This window comes from Eubalaena glacialis, chromosome 2, assembly GCF_028564815.1.
Source record: "Eubalaena glacialis isolate mEubGla1 chromosome 2, mEubGla1.1.hap2.+ XY, whole genome shotgun sequence".
In the NCBI taxonomy this organism is placed as follows: domain Eukaryota; kingdom Metazoa; phylum Chordata; class Mammalia; order Artiodactyla; family Balaenidae; genus Eubalaena; species Eubalaena glacialis.
The window spans coordinates 155,246,889-155,266,021 of NC_083717.1; the positions used below are offsets into that span (position 1 = coordinate 155,246,889).

Sequence of the window (19,133 nt, forward strand, 5' to 3'; positions counted from 1 at the left end):
TTTGTTTTTGGCCGTGCCTTGCAGCTTACGGGAACGCAGTTCCCCAACCAGGGATTGAACCCAGGCCACAGCAATGAAAGCCTGGAATCCTAACCACTAGGCCACCAGGGAACTCCCTTATTCCCCAGTTTTTAAATGCGAAATGTCTGTCTGGCCCCACAAGGGAGGTTACCACATCTTTTACATGGTAAAGGCCTCCATGTGCCTTAAAGATTTAGGTAGGGTAATTGACAAGCCAGGAAACTGAGCAGTATATGAAAGAGAATTTGTGAATTGAATTTCATTCTCCTAATCTAGCCTTGGGAAATGCTACAGCTTTCCTTCCTGCCAGCTCTCTTACGATATTTTAGGAGGCCTTGTGTCTGAAGATAGATCTACAGTCATCTGGAACTTCTTTTGCTGAAGAGCCTTAAGTTAGTTAAGGAGAAATTTTTTTAGAGTAGAAAAGAGAAAGTAAATCATCACCATCTATTTTGTAAAGACAGTGTTTTCTTTTAGATGGTAACTTTTGTTTGCTTTGTGACTTTCTCTGGTTCTTAACTATTCTAATTTTAAAAAAACAACAACTTTTGTTCATATATTCCAGTGGATCTCTATGAATTTGTTGGTCTAGAATAAATCATGTTCATTCCCATCAAAAGAGACCCTAGTTATAGATGCTAAGATGTGATTAATATATTCAGTATTCTCTTAGATTAAGTTGGTACTTGAATTGAGTTGGTGAAAGGAGGTTCAAAAGCATTAACTATTATTGCTGCTTAGGGTAATAAGATGTATTTGAGTTTCCTAATACATGCATTAGGAAAGACTGAGAATTACAATAAGATCATTTCTAAAATGTTATTATTTTTCATCTTACCTAAATGTTATTTATCTTACCTTAATTATTTTTATCTTACTGATATAATATAGAAGCAGCAGTGATTGTAGTAAAACCAACATGGTGTGGAAGCAGCCAAGAAATATTTTCGCTAGTGTGGGCAATACAGCTATCAAGTAAAATATTTACTGGGGACCATAATTGTGTGTCTCGTTTAAAAAAAAAAAAAAAAAAACTCTTATTTTATAAACAGGTGATTCATGAAACATGAAAGAAATTTAACTAAATTGATATTTTTTTTGGGGAGAACTGATTTTATTGTCAAATGAAGTAGTGGTTTCAACAGAGTAGCATTTAATAATTTCATCTTTAAAAAATTTTTTTTTCAGAGTGCTTATGCCATACCAACCATGGCTTTTTCATTTCTCTGCCACACCTCAATATTGCCCATATACTGTGAACTTCAAAGGTACTATAGAATCCTGGAATATTTAAAATGTGTTAGTATGTCTTTTTACTTCTAGGACTTTCAGATTGAATAACATTCTCCTCTATGAATCCTTCCCTCCCACCACTGGATTGTAGGTGTTAGTTTAAAACAAAACAAAACCACCAAGACTTAGTTCTAAGTTGAGAATGTTTCTTTGAAGCATAATCCTTTGTGCAGTAATTTCAAATCAAGAATTCTAGTGTGTAGTTATTAGAGAACTAGGTCTTGAGTGATTAAGGAATCCTTTTGAATAGCTTGGGAGATATTTATCTATTTAGATATAATTCAGATCACAGATTCTAATTTTACCATTTTTTTCTTTTAGACCTTCTAAGAAAAGGATGCAGAATGTAACCAATACAGCAATTGCTTTAAGTTTTCTCATTTATTTTATATCTGCACTCTTTGGGTACCTCACTTTTTATGGTAAGTATATTATTTCATTATAGATGACAAAATAAATTGTTCTGTAGTTGATCTCACACCTGAATATGGACTTTGTTTCTGCCTTTCATTAGCAAGTTAATTTGTTCAGGCTGCCAGAATTCAGTGCACCACTGTGGTGGCTCTACAGGCCTTAAAGAACTGATTTTCTTTCTCTTAAAAAGGTGGATCAAATTTAAGATTGATAACTTCATATGAAAATTTTCTTAAACACCCAAGTAAAATCTCGGGCTTAGAAACACTGAAGTCTTTCTACGAGGAAAAAAAAAAGTGCAATAATGATTTTATTTTTTTTTTAATTGAGAATTCAGTATGTTAGACTCTAGTTCAGCAGTTTGGGAGGTTGAGAGAATCAGTCATCTTAATTGCAAAACAACAAGTTGAGAAAGGAAAGGGTTTTACTTGGAATATAGTTGTACCCTTATGTCAGAGACCTCTGCCTTTAGATTTAATTCACACAGTTCTGCAGTGTGTATTCTGTGCTTTGCCATGAACTTTCTCTCTAAATTTTTAAAGAATTCTTTTAAATTCATAAAATAAAAGTAAAATTTTCTTTTATTTACTTTTGAAAAGTTATGTGCTTGGTGAGTTTTTTTCTCTTCTGGTAAGAACCTCAAGAAAAAATAAAACTTAAAAGTCTAGAACAAGAAAAAAAATTGTAAGCTCTCTTGTTAAATTTGCAAGCACACTTGTTTAATTTGCAAACAAACACATTATAACAAACTGCACTTAATTTGTCAAATCCTTGAATACACTTTTCAGTTTATGAATGCCCCTATAACAACGCTCCAGGTAGATGGCTATTATTACTTTTGTTATATTTAGCTGTTCTGACTCTGATTTCACGGTCGGTGGCCTTGTGCATGTGTTTCAGGTTTTAGACATTCACGATGGCTTGTGATGGTGCTTTGCTTACCTTCCAGAGTTTTTTCAAGTCTGACAAGTTTTTGGACATTTACTTGCATAACTACCTTTCCTAAGCCCAGTGGAAAGAGTATGGATTTTGAAACCCAACAAATATGATTCAAAAAACCACTGTGCTCTAACTAGCTGTGTGGCCTTGAACCAGGGTACTTCACCTTGTACTATCTTCATCTCCTAATCTGTAACACAGAGATAATTGTATAGAATTATATTGAAGAGGAAATAAGTTATATGTAAAATGCCTGTTACAGTATCTGGCACACAGCAGCCTTCCACAAAGGAGAGCTACTGCTGGTGGTGTATTATCATTACTGTTATCATTATTATTGCAATTATTTCATAATTTCAGGTGCTCTTTTTTCAGCACTGTACTTCTCTTCTTACTGTCATTAATGGAACTTAATTTAAATATGGTAACTTTTCAGTATATTATTATCAGTGTATTATCTTAGACTTTTCAGTGTGTGAGAAAATTATAATTGCTCTATATAGTCCTTTTCTTGCTAACTCTATGTCATTTCAACAGTAATAAAGGCGATTGATGAATCTAAATCTGCTCTTGCATTTTTGTACTATGTTGAATAAGAGTGGTAGAGCTCTGTACACACCATCCGGAAGAGCGTTACTTCCTACTTCCAACATGAGCATGGATGCACTACAAGGAAAGTTAAAGCAGATTGTTAAACTTTTTTGATCATTGTTAAGGAAATAAAATTCTTGAAATACATAAACTCTATTTTTGGTTGTTACCTTTGTTTTTGTACAGAGTTGAGCACGGTGATACTTTTCTATAACAATGAGATACTACAGCAGGGTCTTTGTTGGGATTCAGCAAAAACTTAGTAGAATAGCTGTATATTTTTATAAATTGAAATTGTCACCTGGCACAAATACTATTTCGGGATATATTTAAGGATCTTCCAAAATTGAGAAAAAGTCCAAAAAATGGACCTCCTTTTCTTCCCTATGGATCAATAGAGCTATCTGGAAGAAACCTCAAATGGCCTACCAGTTTCCAGGACAGCTGAAAAGTAGTTACAAAAATATTACCACGAGATGTTAGGAGCTGTGTTAAAGTATAAGAAAGTTTAGATGGAAAGGGAAGTGGAGGAAGGATGGATGCTAATGCATTCATTGAGCTAACATTTATTCTGTACGTGCCAGGTGTTTTATTATATACATTGCCTAACTCAGTCCTTATGACGGCTCTGCAAGATATAGTTTCAGATAGGTTGGGCACTTTGGCCAGTACCTGCAGCTAATGAATAATGAGTTGGGATTTGAATCCAATTCTGATTTTCTCCAAAGTCAATGCCTTTATTACTGTGCTGCCTCCTCAGGAATTATGCCACAGAATCCAGATTCCCTTCATTCCAAGTTTTTCACAAAGTGAACTTTTGGAAAAACCTGGCTCACTTAAGCTCTAGGCATATCTGTCTATCTATCTATCTATCTATCTATCTATCTATCTATCTATCTATCTATCTATTTTTGCCTGAACACAGAGGCTAAATATTTTCATCATGTACGTGAAATGTTTCCTACACAGGGATTTTCCTGGTTATCAAGTAAAGCTGTTGTCTCTGACTTAACCCTTTTCCACTGATGCAGATTCTTCAGAATATCCACTCTTTATGTAATGGAGAAATACAGATCTAAGAAAATCACATGGTAGGCTGGCAGGTAGGTGATAGATAGATAGAAGGAAAGAAAGAATGATATAAAAGTAGTTCCTTCTCCAAAGACAGAAGAAGATTCAGATATTGATTTGCTATTCACAGTGTTTCTTTTTTGGGTTGAAAGTCTTTTACAGTATATTTCTATTGGAATAGCAGTAGCTGTCAGTCTTACAGAAAGAAATTGCTGATTGAGCTTGAGACCTTATCAGAAGAGCTTGAGACCTTATCAGAAGGGCTTGTCACAAATTAACGCCTTCAACTCATTTTATAGATGAGTAGCTTAAGTCCAAGAGGTGAAGTGACCTGTCTCACAATTAGTGGCATGTCTCCTGAATATTAATCCAGTGATCTTTCTGTTACTCTGTGATAATCTTTATAAACTTCATCCCCTGTTTGACAGTGTGTATTAAACAGGACAGCCTCCTGACTTCAATAGAATATATAACTTGCAGAGATCACCATCAGGTTCTTCCTGAGATTTGTAGAGATTTGTCTGAATGCAGAGAAGTGTGTTGTACTCTATCCCTTGCATAAGGCTCAGCTAAGAACACAGAATTGACTGGCTCATGAAAAAGGTTTTTGTCTTGGGAAAGTAGAAAGTAGACATGTAACAGGTATTTTGAATTTGTAATAAATCTAGTTCTTCAGGCTTCTGGAGCTGCTTGGGATCCTTTCATTCAGTGCTCTCAAGGCTTAATTAATATCTAAATTTTATCAGACTAAAGGGACCAATAAGTATGTACCTAGATTAATAATATTGGCTCTGATTACAGATGTTAAAGCATTATAAGGTGAGGAATAAAAAGTGTTCCTCTGGTAAACCAGGCCAATACCCAAATGTTGCATAATAACCAGACCATTTTAAAAGTCTACAAAGTTCTTAAGCAGTAAGTGTTAATAGCTCATTTTTATGATTCAGAAAGTGGAAATAAAATAGTTTGCTATATTTTTCCAAAGAGTCACAGGTATCTCACATATTTGGGACTAGAACCCAGCTTTCCTGGCTCTTCTTAATCTCTTACTTGGTCCATTAGTCCCACGTTATATCAAGTATGTCTTTGATACTTTCAACAATTAGTTTCTATCCCATTTCCATCGTTACTAATCTAGTTCAAATTCTCATTACCTCTCAGTGGTTATGACAGTAGCCTTCTAACTGTTATTCCTGTTTGGGGCCTCTTTTTCTTCCAATCTGTCTTCCTGCTTAGTTCAGATCATAATGCACTGTTCTTCAGAAGTCATTGCATCTCGGTGGCCTACCAGATTGAGTCCAGACCCTACGAAGAGCTCTGTTACTGGTCTTAAATGCATTTCCAGCCTTATCACCCACTACTCTCTCTGCTCTACCACACAGTCTTTCAGCCTCTGAAGTGCTATTGGGCTGCTCATTTTCTTGGATGCGTATTGCTACCAGAGAGAGTTTCTTCCCCACATCTTTGAACGTCAGCACACATACATTAACTCATGTCAGGTTCTCAGTAACTCTGTAGGTCAATATATTATTGTCCCCATTTTACAAATGTAAAAACCAAGAGACTCAGCGAAGTTAAGTTGCTAGTAAGAGTAGGATTTGAATCTTAGTCTGTTTGATCTCAGAATTCAAGCCCCTCTACTCTCCTGCTACTCACTATATCATGATGACTCTTCTCAAGTCTTCCTGGATTTCGTTCACGTTCATCCCAAAGCCATAGTTATCATTCCCTGTTCAGAACCACCATAGCTCTTTGTTTAGACCTTCTTCTTCCGCTTAAGTGTGTCTGTGTTTACACACTTTCTATTATACGTGTGTGTCTTCATCTTATCTCCCCTTTAAATTTTAAGGTATTTGAAAACAGAGGTGTATTTGATTTGTTTTCTTATTTTCTGCAAAGTGACTTTTCCAAACCGTATGGTCTCAAATTAAAAAAACAAAAACAAAGAACAACAACAAAAAAACCACAATTCTATTCTAAGTACAAACTCATCTTTCCCTACAAGGCAGTGATATGGAGTGTTCTTGAGAACTCTCACTCTTAATAGCCCTCCTCTGGCTTGGAGTGAGGAAGACGTGAGGATAGAAGAACACCAGGGAGCAAAGCATGGTCAGCTTGTTCAGATTCTGTCACTGACTACCACACTGGCTTGCTAAGGAAGCCATTACCCTAACACTGCATTCTCTTTTATGAAAGATGAATCTACAGGTGAAATGTTGATGAAGCAGGTAACATGCGCAAAACTATAAGATCCTAGAAAACATTGCAATATTAAGGAAAGGCTTTGGCATCAAAAAAATTTGGGAGTACAGCTCTGCCAGCTCTGCCCCTTTGTACTGTATGATCTTGGACAAGTCAGTTAATAATTTTTAGCCTAGCTACCTATCTTATATTGTTATCATAAGGACCAAATTCAGTAGTATACATGAAAGCACTTTATAAAATAACATAAGTGTTGTTCAAAACCTTCAGATTATGGAAAAGTTCTAAAGAGATTTTCTTAAATGTATATTCATTGTCATAATTTTAGAGATTCTGCCGGGCCAATTTCTAGTTTCATTAAAAGAAAACACTGTAGGTTTCCAGAAGATATTTACTTAATGTCTCTGTGTTTCATAGGATAGGAAAAAGGCCAGAGATGGATTTGGTACTGGGAATCCAAAATCTGTTAAGATCCGTTTGTGCAAAGGAAAATAATGTTACTGTTATTAACATCTTAGTAGTTTATAATGTGATCCTTATTATTGTTTTTTAAATTTGCAGACAGTGTGGCGTCAGAATTACTACAAGGTTATAGTAAATACTTGCCACATGATGTTGTCGTCATGACTGTGAAGTTATGCATACTATTTGCTGTGCTTTTGACAGTCCCTGTAATCCACTTCCCTGTAAGTACTCTTAAAGGTTTTGTTGCTTGGTGTAGCAGCTCCCTAATATGGCGACACTAATTCTTTACAGACTAGAATGTTTGAATCACATCTAGTCTTGTATATCTTATTCATTTGTCCAGTAATTGATCAAAGACCTCATACTTGCCTATGGCCCCATGAAAGCACAAAAATAACAGTGAACCGCTAAACTAATTTGTGCTTTTTCAGATTTAGTTTAGATTTACGCTCTCCCACAGCATTGTTTCCAATTTAGAGACTATCGTTCTTCTGAAGTTTTTTGGGTTTTTTTTTTTTCCCCTTTAATTCTGTATTCTGTTTTCAAAAGAATGTGCGCGAAGAGGAAAAAGTCAAGTCAGCAAAAATAAGCTCCTTCTAGTTTATTGGAAATTTATTTTCACATAGACGTTCTAGTCTAATCTTAGTCACAGATTTTATTTGCTCTAGAGTTATAGTTTAAGGGGCACAGCAGATCATCACTCGGCATTTAGTTGCCATATGTAAGACTCTTGAGAATTTCTGGGAGAATGGAATCATAGGCTTTGGGTACAGATGCTTCTAGTGGACGACCTGAGCCCCTGAACGGGGAGCTGCTTAAGACTGGGGCCTCCTCCCTGCGGGGACCGCAGCGCCAGGAGTGTAGCGGGGGCTGGGTAAACGCTTGTGGGACGTGACTGCCTGTTGGCTGCCTTAGCAGTGGAGAGCATAATGAACTAGTTTTCACATTTACATGCTGTGAAACAGATAATATAACATAAAGCAGCAAATGGTATTTCTTTATCATGGCATGACTTCTTTTTCTGTTTTAAACCATTTGTTCTTTTATCTGTTGAATTTCATGAAAATGATACTCTGTGATTTCTTCACAAAGTGTTATTGTTGGTAATTTTGAAAATTATACAACAGAAAGAAATTGCATGTGAAAATTTTTTCAAGAATAAAACCAAAACAGTTTTTATGACGCTCACACAGATAGGTATATTTCTCAGTTTATATGCAATAAATACCTTACAGTAATAGTTTATGCCATATTTTTGGAATCTAAATGGTTTAGAGAGCAAGAATATCATGGTAACTGTACCATACATGTGTTTCCCTAAGCAAGTAGTTTGGCTTTGATACCTCCTCTTTGCTTAAATCTTTTTCTGTTATACAGGCAAGGAAAGCTTTAATGATGATGTTTTTCTCCAATTTTCCATTCTCATGGATTCGCCATTCTTTGATCACTGTAGCTCTCAATATTATCATTGTTTTACTTGCGATATATGTTCCTGACATTAAGAATGTATTTGGTGTAGTTGGTAAGTTTTCTATTTCAAAAATTCCATTTTCTAAAATAGATTAAATTGTCATCCAGTCTCACATCTGAATCTGGCAATATTCTTTTCTTTTCCTCCCCACTTTAAGGTTCCAGTACATCAACGTGTTTGATTTTTGTGTTCCCGGGACTGTTTTATCTTAAACTGAGCAGAGAGGATTTTCTCTCATGGAAAAAGTTTGGGGTAGGTTGATTTTTGTTTGTTTCTTTTAAGAATCTTATTTTAAGAAATAACTTGTCATTTTATAATTAAGTATTTTACCTACATCACGAAAGTTAATGTATTTTGAACTATAATGTACATTATTGGAGCAGGTGAAGGTTTAAAATAATGCTCTAATTGTTCTTTATCTTTTTTCCTTATTTCCACAGGCGTTTGTTTTGCTCATCTTTGGTATTTTGGTTGGTAATTTTAGTTTAGCACTCATTATTTTTAATTGGATTAATAAGTGAAAGAAATATTTTCCCACGTCTTTTGCTGAATAATTTACCTCCAAATGCAAAAAGGAATTATTCTGGAAGGCACCTTGGATGAATCCTCTTTATATGGGTTAACATTTTTGCAAGCATTGACAGAAAAGCAGAACAAAACAGGAGTCGGTAGGGGAAAGTAGACATAGCAGTTTTAATCAAAATAAGAAACTCAAAATGCTCTTGAATATGTTGAGCATCTTTTGTTTGTGTTTTTTTTTTTAATTAACAGACTTTATTTTTTAGGGTAGTTTTAACGTTTACAGAAATAATTGAACAGAAAGTACAGAGAGTTCTCATATATTCCCTCATTCCAGCACACCCATAGTGTCCCACATTACTAACATCTTGCATTAGTGAAGTACATTTGTTATACTTGATGAGCCAACTTTGATACATTACTATTAACTGAAGTTCATAGTTTACAGTAGGGTTCACTTTTGATGCAACCACTGATCTTTTTACTGTCTCCATAAAAACCATGAGCATTCCCCATGAGCCTTTTCTAAAATGTCATTTGGTGGAATCATATAGTATCTAACCTTTCGGGCTGGCTTCTTTCACTTAGCAATGTGCGTTTAAGTTTTCTCCGTGTCTTTTCATAACTTGATAGCTCTTTGTTTTTAATCACTGACAATATTCCATTGTATGGATGTACCACAGTTTGTTTCACTGACAATATTCCATTGTATGGATGTGCCACAGTTTGTTTCACTGACAGTATTCCATTGTTTGGATGTACCACAGTTTGTTTTTCCATTCACCTGTTGAATGACCTCTTGTTTGCTTCCAAATTTTGTCATTTGTGAATAAAGCTGCTACAAACATTTGTATGCAGACTTTTGTGTGGACAGAAATTTTCAGCTTATTTGGGTTAATACCAAAGACTATTTTTTAGCAATTGCTGCATGGTATGGTAGAATATTTAGTCTTATAAGAAACTGCCCAACTGCCTTCCAAAGTGGCTGTAACGTTTTGCAGTCCTGCCAGCAATGTGTGAGAGTTCCTGTTGTTCCACATCCTTGCCGACATTGGGTGTTGTCAGTGTTTCGGATTTTTGCCATTCTAATGGGTGTGCAGTTGTATCTCATTGTTGTTTTAATTTGCATTTCCCTATTGACATATGATGTTGAGCATCTTTTCACATGTTTATTTGCCATCTGTATATTTTCTTTGGTGAGGTTCAGATTTTTAAAATTGGGTTGTTTTTACATTGTTGAGTTTTAAGCCTTCTTTGTATATTTTAGACACCAATCCTTTATCAGATATGTGTTTCACAAAGATTTTCTCCCAGTCTGTGAGTTGCCTTTTCATTCTCTTAACAACATCTTTCACAGAGAAGTTTTTAATGTTATTAAATATATTGAGACAATTTTTTGTTTGTTTTTAAAGAAATCAGTATATTGTTTATATACAAAATTGAATTTTAGTTCGTAGGTTAATGTCAACATCAGTCACCAATAACAAAACCGTTGGATTATTCCACTTGGTATTTTGCCCTGACTCCAAATCCTGACTAAGAAACTTTTGTGATTTTCCTCTGTCACGCAGTATGAGATAGAGCTGTGATGATTGGCTGTGGATTTGAAAGTTCTCTGAGCTTTCTCATTTGTCACTAAAACATGTGACTTTCTACTTGGCGAACAGAGACAAATATTGATGATTTATATCATACTTTGTTTGGAGGTTATAAATCGTTCCAGTTTTCTCATTGATGTGGCTTATTCCTGGTTGGAAACCAGCAGCTAGGTGCCTCCCTGCCCTACTGCCCCAGGGAGTATTCTTGTAAAGGGCACCTTGTTAGCAGCCTACCAAAGCCAGGGTGTATCAGTAAAAATGTAATCCTACCCCTGCGCACATGTAAAGTAGAGAATTGCATGCAAACTGCCAATTTGCATGTATGGAAATACACACTTTTGCAGGTGCCCCCTTGCTTTCCACTTAGGAAATGGGCTGAAAAATTGACAACTGAGTTAAGTTTCCTCTTTGGCAACTTGAGATCAGCATAGTGTAATGGAAGAGGTCCAAGTTTGGGGGTTAGAAAGACTTAGATGAAAATCTCAGTGAATTTAGGCAAACCACTTAACCTCTCTAAACCTCTACTTTCACATAGGTATTAAATGGAGTTAATACCAATTATACAGGGTTGTGTTGAGAGGATTAAATGACCTTGCATAAATTAGGTGCAGACCAAAACAGGCGCTCTTGATAAATTAGATGTTTATCCCCTTTTTTCCCCCATCCCTTCATCTAGACCTGTAAAGTGAAGTTGCTTTCAGACAAGGACATGGAATTTCTTCATCTTCCATCTTGCACAACTAATACGTTTAGAATCTTTTTCTAGCCTTCACTCACAGGAGAACTGGCCCCATGTGCATTCTTTTTAGTGCTTTCCCACATTTCTATGGGAAATTATAGATACAAATAGGTGTTCAGCTGCTAAAATAAATCTAACTCCATTAATACCAAAATAGCCCTAAATCTGCAACAGATGCAAGGATGCCTCCTGGGGCAGATGTTAAGTGTGATGACAGGTGGGCATCAATTAATACATTTGTCACCTGCTCATGGGATGGGATCATGGGAGGTTTGGCAAACCTATTGAACGCTGCAAGAAACTTAGTTAATATCAAGAGAAATTATTTGGAGAGGTGTTTATTTTTATTTTACTTTAATATTCTGCCTTATCTAGTTGCCTGTTTGGAGTCATAACTTTCCCTATGAGTTTGGAGGAAACTAGTAAGATGACTGGTAAAAGCAGTGCCCCCTTCATCAGGATTTCAAATAAAACCTTGTTCAAGTACTCCTCAGCATTTTTCCTGGGAAATATAGGCCTTCTTATTGTGGGTTTAATGTTCATAATTTATTAGGTAATAACTATTTAAAATAAAACTAAGTAAAGCACAAAATCTATATTTTTCTAACACTTGGAGACTTGTTTGCTAAATTACAAGATGAAGGGCTGAGAATATAAATTACTTTCGTATGTTGAGGGTGAATGTTTAAATTGTACTTTTTTTTTAACAGAATGTTTACTCATGAGCTTAGCATTTAAATGGTTAAAACAAGCCTTTGAAGTTAACACTCCATTAAGGTGAATGGAGGTAATTCACACCTCTGCTGACACTGTATTATTTCAGTCTGGCTGTGGAGAAAACAAGACAACAGTAGGTTGATTTACTGTGTGAAGGCCCTTCAAACACCCGAGGTCTGGAAATCTTTGTTGTTGTTTTTTCTTTTCCATCTAGACGGAGATTCTGAAATTCAGCACAATTTAGGTTTAGAATTGAAACCTTGAAAGTAGCATAGATTCTCTACTCTCTGGAAATTCCTAACTGGCATTTGATGGCTAGCAAGTTACCAGGTCAGCCCAACCTCTCTGGCTTTGTTTGCTTCCGTACTCTAGTGTTTCTTCCTACCATGGCACTTTTTTTTTTTTAATAAAAGAAAAACATTTTTATTTTTAATTAAAATCATTATATAATAGTATGAACCAGAAGAAACACATCACAGAAGATTATACATTTTAATAAAATAATCGGGTCCAGAAATGTCTTTATAATCTTGATTATATTTACCTTTAGAGTAATACCAAGTGTGACTAGTCATTTTCAAATGAACATGTTGTGTGTGTTTTCTTTCTGCCTAAACCAAATAGTCTATGAGTCCAAAACAGGCTTCTAGGGAGTTACTCCAGTCTATAGAAAATTCTATTTTCTCTTTATGCCAAGTGGGATGAAATCTATTATAATAAGAAAATACAAATTGTACAGACACAGTGCCCAAGTTCCAGAATTACTACATAATTGAAAATAAAGTGTAACCACCATGTATGCCCTTTATTTAAACCAAAGTTACCTATGCTTAATTTAAAATCATTTTAATAATGTTAATAAATGAGAGTTTGAATTGGCTGCTATATTAAAATGTACGAGAAGCCTACTAAGTGTACAGCTGTACTACTCATATGTGAATGTGTTATAGTAAGAACAGAAATTATAGACTATAGTGCAAAACTTATATTCTATGAGGAATAATTTCTTAAAGAGAGAATCTGTTAGAATCGATATCACAAAAATTTTAAAGATAAATTAGATGTTTTTAAGACTCTTAAAACTGCTTTACCACCTAGGCTTTTTCAATCTACCTATCTTTTTTTTTTAACATCTTTATTGGAGTATAATTGCTTTACAATGTTGTGTTAGTTTCTGCTGTATAACAAAGTGAATCAGCTATATGTATGTATATATCCCCATATCCCCTCCCTCTTGTGTCTCCCTCCCACCCTCCCTATCCCACCCCTCTAGCTGGTAACAAAGCACCGAGCTGATCTCCCTGTGCTATGCAGCTGCTTCCCACTAGCTATCTATTTTACATTTGGTAGTGTATATATGTCAATGCTGCTCTCTCACTTTGTCCCAGCTTACCCGGCACCTTTTAAATTTAAGCTTAGTACCCTGGTATATTCACCGATGGAAAAGCAGAAATAAACCATCCATTTTCAGGTAAACCTTACACATGCCTTTAGATGGGTTATGAGCTAATCATTGGCCTTCGTGTGCTGCTAAAAACATTTTCATCTTTGCAAAATCTCATGTTCTATATTCGCCTACATATAAAGCATCCACCTTTAAGAATTTTTTTCTTCCCCATTTTTTGGGGGTAAGCGGTGGTGGGTGAAGTGAGCAGAGATCAGTTGGGAAAGATTCACTTCTTTCTTAGGGTATCCTTTGCACCAGTACCATTTGTATATGAAATATGAATTTCTCCGCCATTGGTGGAAGGGCTATAACCATTTGACCCTGAAATGATTCATTTTAGTGCCTAGGAATAAGGTTATGTGAGCACAAATGAAATGGTGAGCACTGTATGAGACGTTAATGAAAGTGGAAGATCTCTTTTTAAGGTAAACAGATTTTTCTCTTCCGCATCCTCTGCCCTGTGTATTTGCAGGATCAGGTTACTAGAGAATCTGTGGGGAGCTGGGCGTGGAGAGTGTTTCCATTTGGGCTGTCTCCACTGGTGACACTGCCAGTATGGTGTATAGAGATGGGAAATTGACGCTGGAAACAAAGGGACTCAAACCATTCATTTTAACCTGTTTTCCTTCTTGGCATATTGACAGTACTCTGTGGCTGTGTTAGAATTAACCCTATTGGAAACATACTTTGTTTCCTGCAAATTACTCTGCCTAAATTTTAGGTATCGTAATTTTTGGTCTAAGAACTTCTCAGAACCTTCTATAGAATGAGAAATTAGCTTTTCTAATTTAAACGCACACTTTATTCATCTTTTACCATAATCCTCCTATATATAGTCTTTCCATAATGAAGTAGGAAAAATGGGAAAACAAAATTTTGATGAAGGATAAGTTATTGTGGATGTGGTTTCCTCATTGCAATCAGAATTCTTTGTTTCTCACCCTTTCTAAACAATCTGATGTACATTTTTGCTATCATCATGATCCACTGTCCTAGTTTGCCAGGCTGTCAATCAGGATGAGCAATTAGGAGGAGCAGGAAGACTCATCTTGGCTGATGGCCAGGTGGACAGGTGTGAGGGAGAGGTTTATTTGCCTATGGGACGAAGTAAATGGTGGAGAGGGAAATTGAGTTGCCAGGGGAAAAAAAGACAGATGGATTAAAAGGCGTTGTAATTTGAAATGCTATAAAGAAAAAAGACATGCAGAGAAATGCTTCCCACTTGTTTGAATGTGTATGTGCTTTGTCTTGTGTTGATCAGTGCACTGATACACAGCACCAGCAAGGGGGCTGGCTAATTCACCGAGCAAACAGTTAAACAGAGTCTTGCTGGTCCTAAAGGTGTGAAGGTAAACAAGGCACGCTTCTTGCCTGAAAAAAAGCTTAGATACAACTTGGATTTTTCTGACTGAACCTTTTCAGGTAGACTTGATAAATGAAACTGATTAACTCAAAGGAAAAATTATACATATATATATTTCATTTATATGTATCTATATATACACATATACACATATGTATATTAAAGATATTGGAGTCAAACTTACTTGTGTTCAAATCCCAACTCTACCTCTTTCTTTCTAATTTTGGACAAGCTACTTTAATTCTCTGAAGACCTTCAATGTTTGAGGACTGAGTTTTCTCTTAACCGGGGGGAATATACTTTGTGTCTTTAAGTTAGATTATATGATATTTGGGAAAAGCTCAAATTCTCTGTTAAACCCTGAATTGAATATACCTACAGTTTCATTACATGATTGTTCCTCAGATCACATAGTGTCCAAACCACGTATCTCTTCTCCCTTCTCTGCTTTCACCACCTGGTCAGCAGCCTGATCAGAAAATAGTGTTCTAGAAATAATCCTGATTAATGTGATTTGTTTTCACTACTGATGTATTCTGCCCCAGAAAATAATCTTTGTAGTTTTGTAATAAATATTATCAACATACTCTGATTTTTCACGTCATTACACTTTAAGCTTATAAAGTATGTGGTCAACAAAAGCTCCAGGTCACACAGACACATGTACATACATATATTCATATACACACACACACACAGCTGTTATCTGTCTATATATCTGTAAAATACCATCTTGTTAGCTTCAGCTCGTCCTTCCAGCAGGTGAGATCTTTTTTGAATCTTGATTCTAGTACATCAGGTATTGTTCCCTGCTTTTTGACATTCTTCATTGTCCTGCCATTTCTTCACCCCATTCACAGATGAAAAAGTTCAATGACACAAGACTAACTACAGAGCCCTCCAACCCATCACTAGAAACCTTTCTTCCAAGTCATTATTAATCTCTCTCGGTGAAGTTGTTCTATTCCTGTAGTGTCATCTAACCTGCTTTTCTTCAGACCCCCTGGAAGAATCTCCCAAATTAGTAGGCACAACCTAAATTCTCACCTATCCTTCGTATTTCTAGTTGCTCTTGGACATTTCTGCTTGGATGCCACACAGTAACCTCAAACTCAGCATGTTAAAATCTGTCCCCCTCCACAGTTTTCCCATGTCTGTCAGTGGCCCCACTGTTTTAATCTAACCTCCCAGCTGGTTTTCTTGCTTCCATCCCTGCCACCTGCAATCCCTTTCCACAGTGCAGCCAAAGTAGTTGTTTAAAAATGTAAATCAGATCATGTCACTACCCTGCTTAATTTCCTCCCATGGCTTCCCATCTCGCTGTGCCATGGCCTACGAGGTTCTCTTTCATCTGTACCTACTCATTTCTCTGACCTCACCTCGTATCTGTCTTTCACTCTTCTCCAGCACACAGGCCTGTCTGTCCCTTGAACACACCAAGCTTGTTCCCATGTGCTAACCGTTTTCCCTGGTTAGACCATTCTCTTCAAAGACCTTTGCAAGCCTGGCTCCTCCTCATCAAGCCTCAGCTCAAATATCACCCACTCAGACAGGTCTTCCCTGACAGTCTAATATAAACAAGCTGCCCCCAACATACAGCCATGCTTTAACTTTACCCTGTTAGACCTGCATATTTGTTTGTTGTCTGTGTCCACTAGACTGCAAGTTTCTTAAGAACTGGGAGTCATCTGTCTTGTTCATCACCAAACCCTTAGACCCTAGAATGGTACCTACCACTTGGGATTGGCTTAATAAATATGTGTTGAATGAATACATAAAGGAATCTAGCAGACTATATATCTTTTCACTCCTTATCTCCAGTCTGTCACCATATCAATTCTTCCTTTGAAATGTCTCCTAGATTTGCTTTTATCCTATCCCCGACGTCCTGCCAGCACCTGAATCTGAGCTTCATCTCTTTGTGCATGGATTGTTGCAGTGATTCTCAACCCAGGTAGCTCTTTAGAATCACTTGGGGAGCTTTAAAAAATGACAATGTCCAGGCTCCACCCCAAAACAATTAAATGGACCTGGGCATTAATAGCTATTTTTAAAGCTTCTCAGATGATTGTAATGGGCAACCACTGAAATGCCACATCAGCCTGCTAACAGATGTGTGTCTTCCAGTACATTTCATCTGTTGCTGTCTACTTATCTCCTTGAAATTCTGGTTCTGCAATATGATTTCCCTGCTCAAGAGCCTATAGTGGTTCCCTACTACCCAACACGTTAATTCCACATTCCCCTCCCTCATCTACTCAACTGTATTTCATCTTTTTCTTACTTACCTTCTACTATACACCAAATGTTTCGCTATCTGGCACTTGATTTGCCTTTCATTACTCTACTTCCACATTTTTACCTCCACTGTCCTTCTCCCCACTCTGACTTCCACATATATACCCAGAATGTCCTTATTGCTCTCCTCTGTCAGTCCAGATTCTTGCCGTTCTTCAAGACCCAGCTCAAATCCCACCTTTTAAATACTTCATTCTCCACCCAACCCACCCCTTAATATTTATATGATTCTTTTCGTATAGATCATTAGTATCTTGTAATATATTTTCTGTTTTCATAGGTAATATGCACATGGTACAAATTCAAAATTTACGAAATTGCTTCCCTCCTACTTCTGCCCAGCTTCCAGTTTTCCTCCTTGAAAGCAACCACTCTTACAAGTTTTTGTATCCTTTCAAATATATTCCAAACCTATTTAACCATTCATTTATATAGAATACACACATGCATACAAGTACACACACAAATGTTGGCATACTACCTGCAGTTCTCTGCACCTTGACTTGTTTTCACTTAGAGATATATAAACATATATATATATGCATTTATTTATTTAAATTGTAGTTTAAAAAGAAAACCTAATAGGAAATCTCCCCTCTTAACAAACTTTTAATTATACAGTACTATGGTTAATTGTATGTACATTGCTATACAGCAGATCTCTAGAACTTTGTATCTTGCATGACTAAAACTCTATGCCCATGGAACAAAAACTCCCATTTTCCCCTCTCCCAGCCTAACAACCACCATTTTACTTTCTGCTTCAGTGAGCTTGACCACTTTAGCTGCCTCATACAATGGAAACATATTTGTTCTTTTGTGATTGGCTTGTTAAAATTAGCATAATATCTTCAAGTTTAATCCATGTTGTAACATATGGCAAGATTTCCTTTTTAAAGGCTGAATAATACTCCATCATGTGTAAGTAGCACGATTTTTTATCCATTCATCTGTCAGTGGATATTTAAATTGTTTCCACCTCTTGGCTCTTGTGGATAATGCTGTAGTGAATATGGTAATGCAAATATCTCTTTCATTTCTTTTGGATAAATACCTAGAGTTAATGCATGTACCATAAGTTAATTAACCAGTTTCCTATCAATGCATATTTAGGGTTTAAATTTTTTTTTTAATTTTGCTATTTTATATAATGCTTCAATTATTATCTTTATACATACATAATTTAGCACATATATGAGTATGTCTGTGGGATAAATTTCTACCCATTTAACTGGAATTCTGAGTCTAAGGGTATGTGCGTCCATTTCTAATTTTGATGGATATTACTAAATTGCCCTCCATCAAAGGTTTTACTAATTTATATTCCCACCAACAATGTAGTAATTGCTCTTTAAATTTTGGGTGTTATTTAGCTTTTCACATTTAAACACCTTCTTTCCCTAGTCCAGTCATAATTAACCCAAAGACAGGAACCACGTCCTGTAAATTTTAGCACGTATACAACATTTAACACCATAGGTTCACTTAATTGCTGCTCAGCAAATATTTGTTAAATCTTACTTCATTGTGTGTTGAGGAAGTTTTCTTATGGCTCTGATGAATGCCATGTGAGAGTTGTCCACTTTACATGTGTACTGTTCCCAGGAGAGGAGGTGACCTGTGAATGATATTCTTAGGAGGGGGGCTGTCTATTGCCGTCGCTCTTCCAGGATTCTCTATTATCATTGTCTCAGAAAGATCAACCAGTCCTTAGATCTGCTAACAGGTTTGGTTAATTTGAATAGTTCAGCATAAGGACTGTAGCTGACACCAAACATGTCCTCAAACTTAGTAGATAACAAATTTTTATTCCATATAATATAAAATATCTAAACAAAAAAGCTCTACTCCATGAGTTTTACCCAACCCAACTTTTTATTATGAAAAATTTCAAACATATGTATAAGTTGGAATAATATGTCCATGTACCAGCCACTAAAATTTAACATTTGTTCATTTTGTTTGTATTATATATATATATACAT

General features: G+C 36.1%; 1 protein-coding gene across 1 annotated transcript in view; it reads left to right on the forward strand.

Moving 5' to 3' along the window:
* Positions 1 to 9,758, forward strand: part of SLC38A6 (solute carrier family 38 member 6) — a 68,450-nt gene extending 58,692 nt beyond the window's left edge. Inside the window, exons 11-16 of the mRNA XM_061182654.1 lie at positions 1,210 to 1,289; positions 1,636 to 1,736; positions 7,093 to 7,217; positions 8,374 to 8,518; positions 8,625 to 8,719; positions 8,908 to 9,758. Coding sequence (XP_061038637.1) covers positions 1,210 to 1,289; positions 1,636 to 1,736; positions 7,093 to 7,217; positions 8,374 to 8,518; positions 8,625 to 8,719; positions 8,908 to 8,988 — 627 coding nt within the window. The 3' untranslated portion in view covers positions 8,989 to 9,758. The remainder of the gene's footprint in view (positions 1 to 1,209; positions 1,290 to 1,635; positions 1,737 to 7,092; positions 7,218 to 8,373; positions 8,519 to 8,624; positions 8,720 to 8,907) is intronic.
* The last annotated feature ends 9,375 nt before the right edge of the window (positions 9,759 to 19,133 follow it).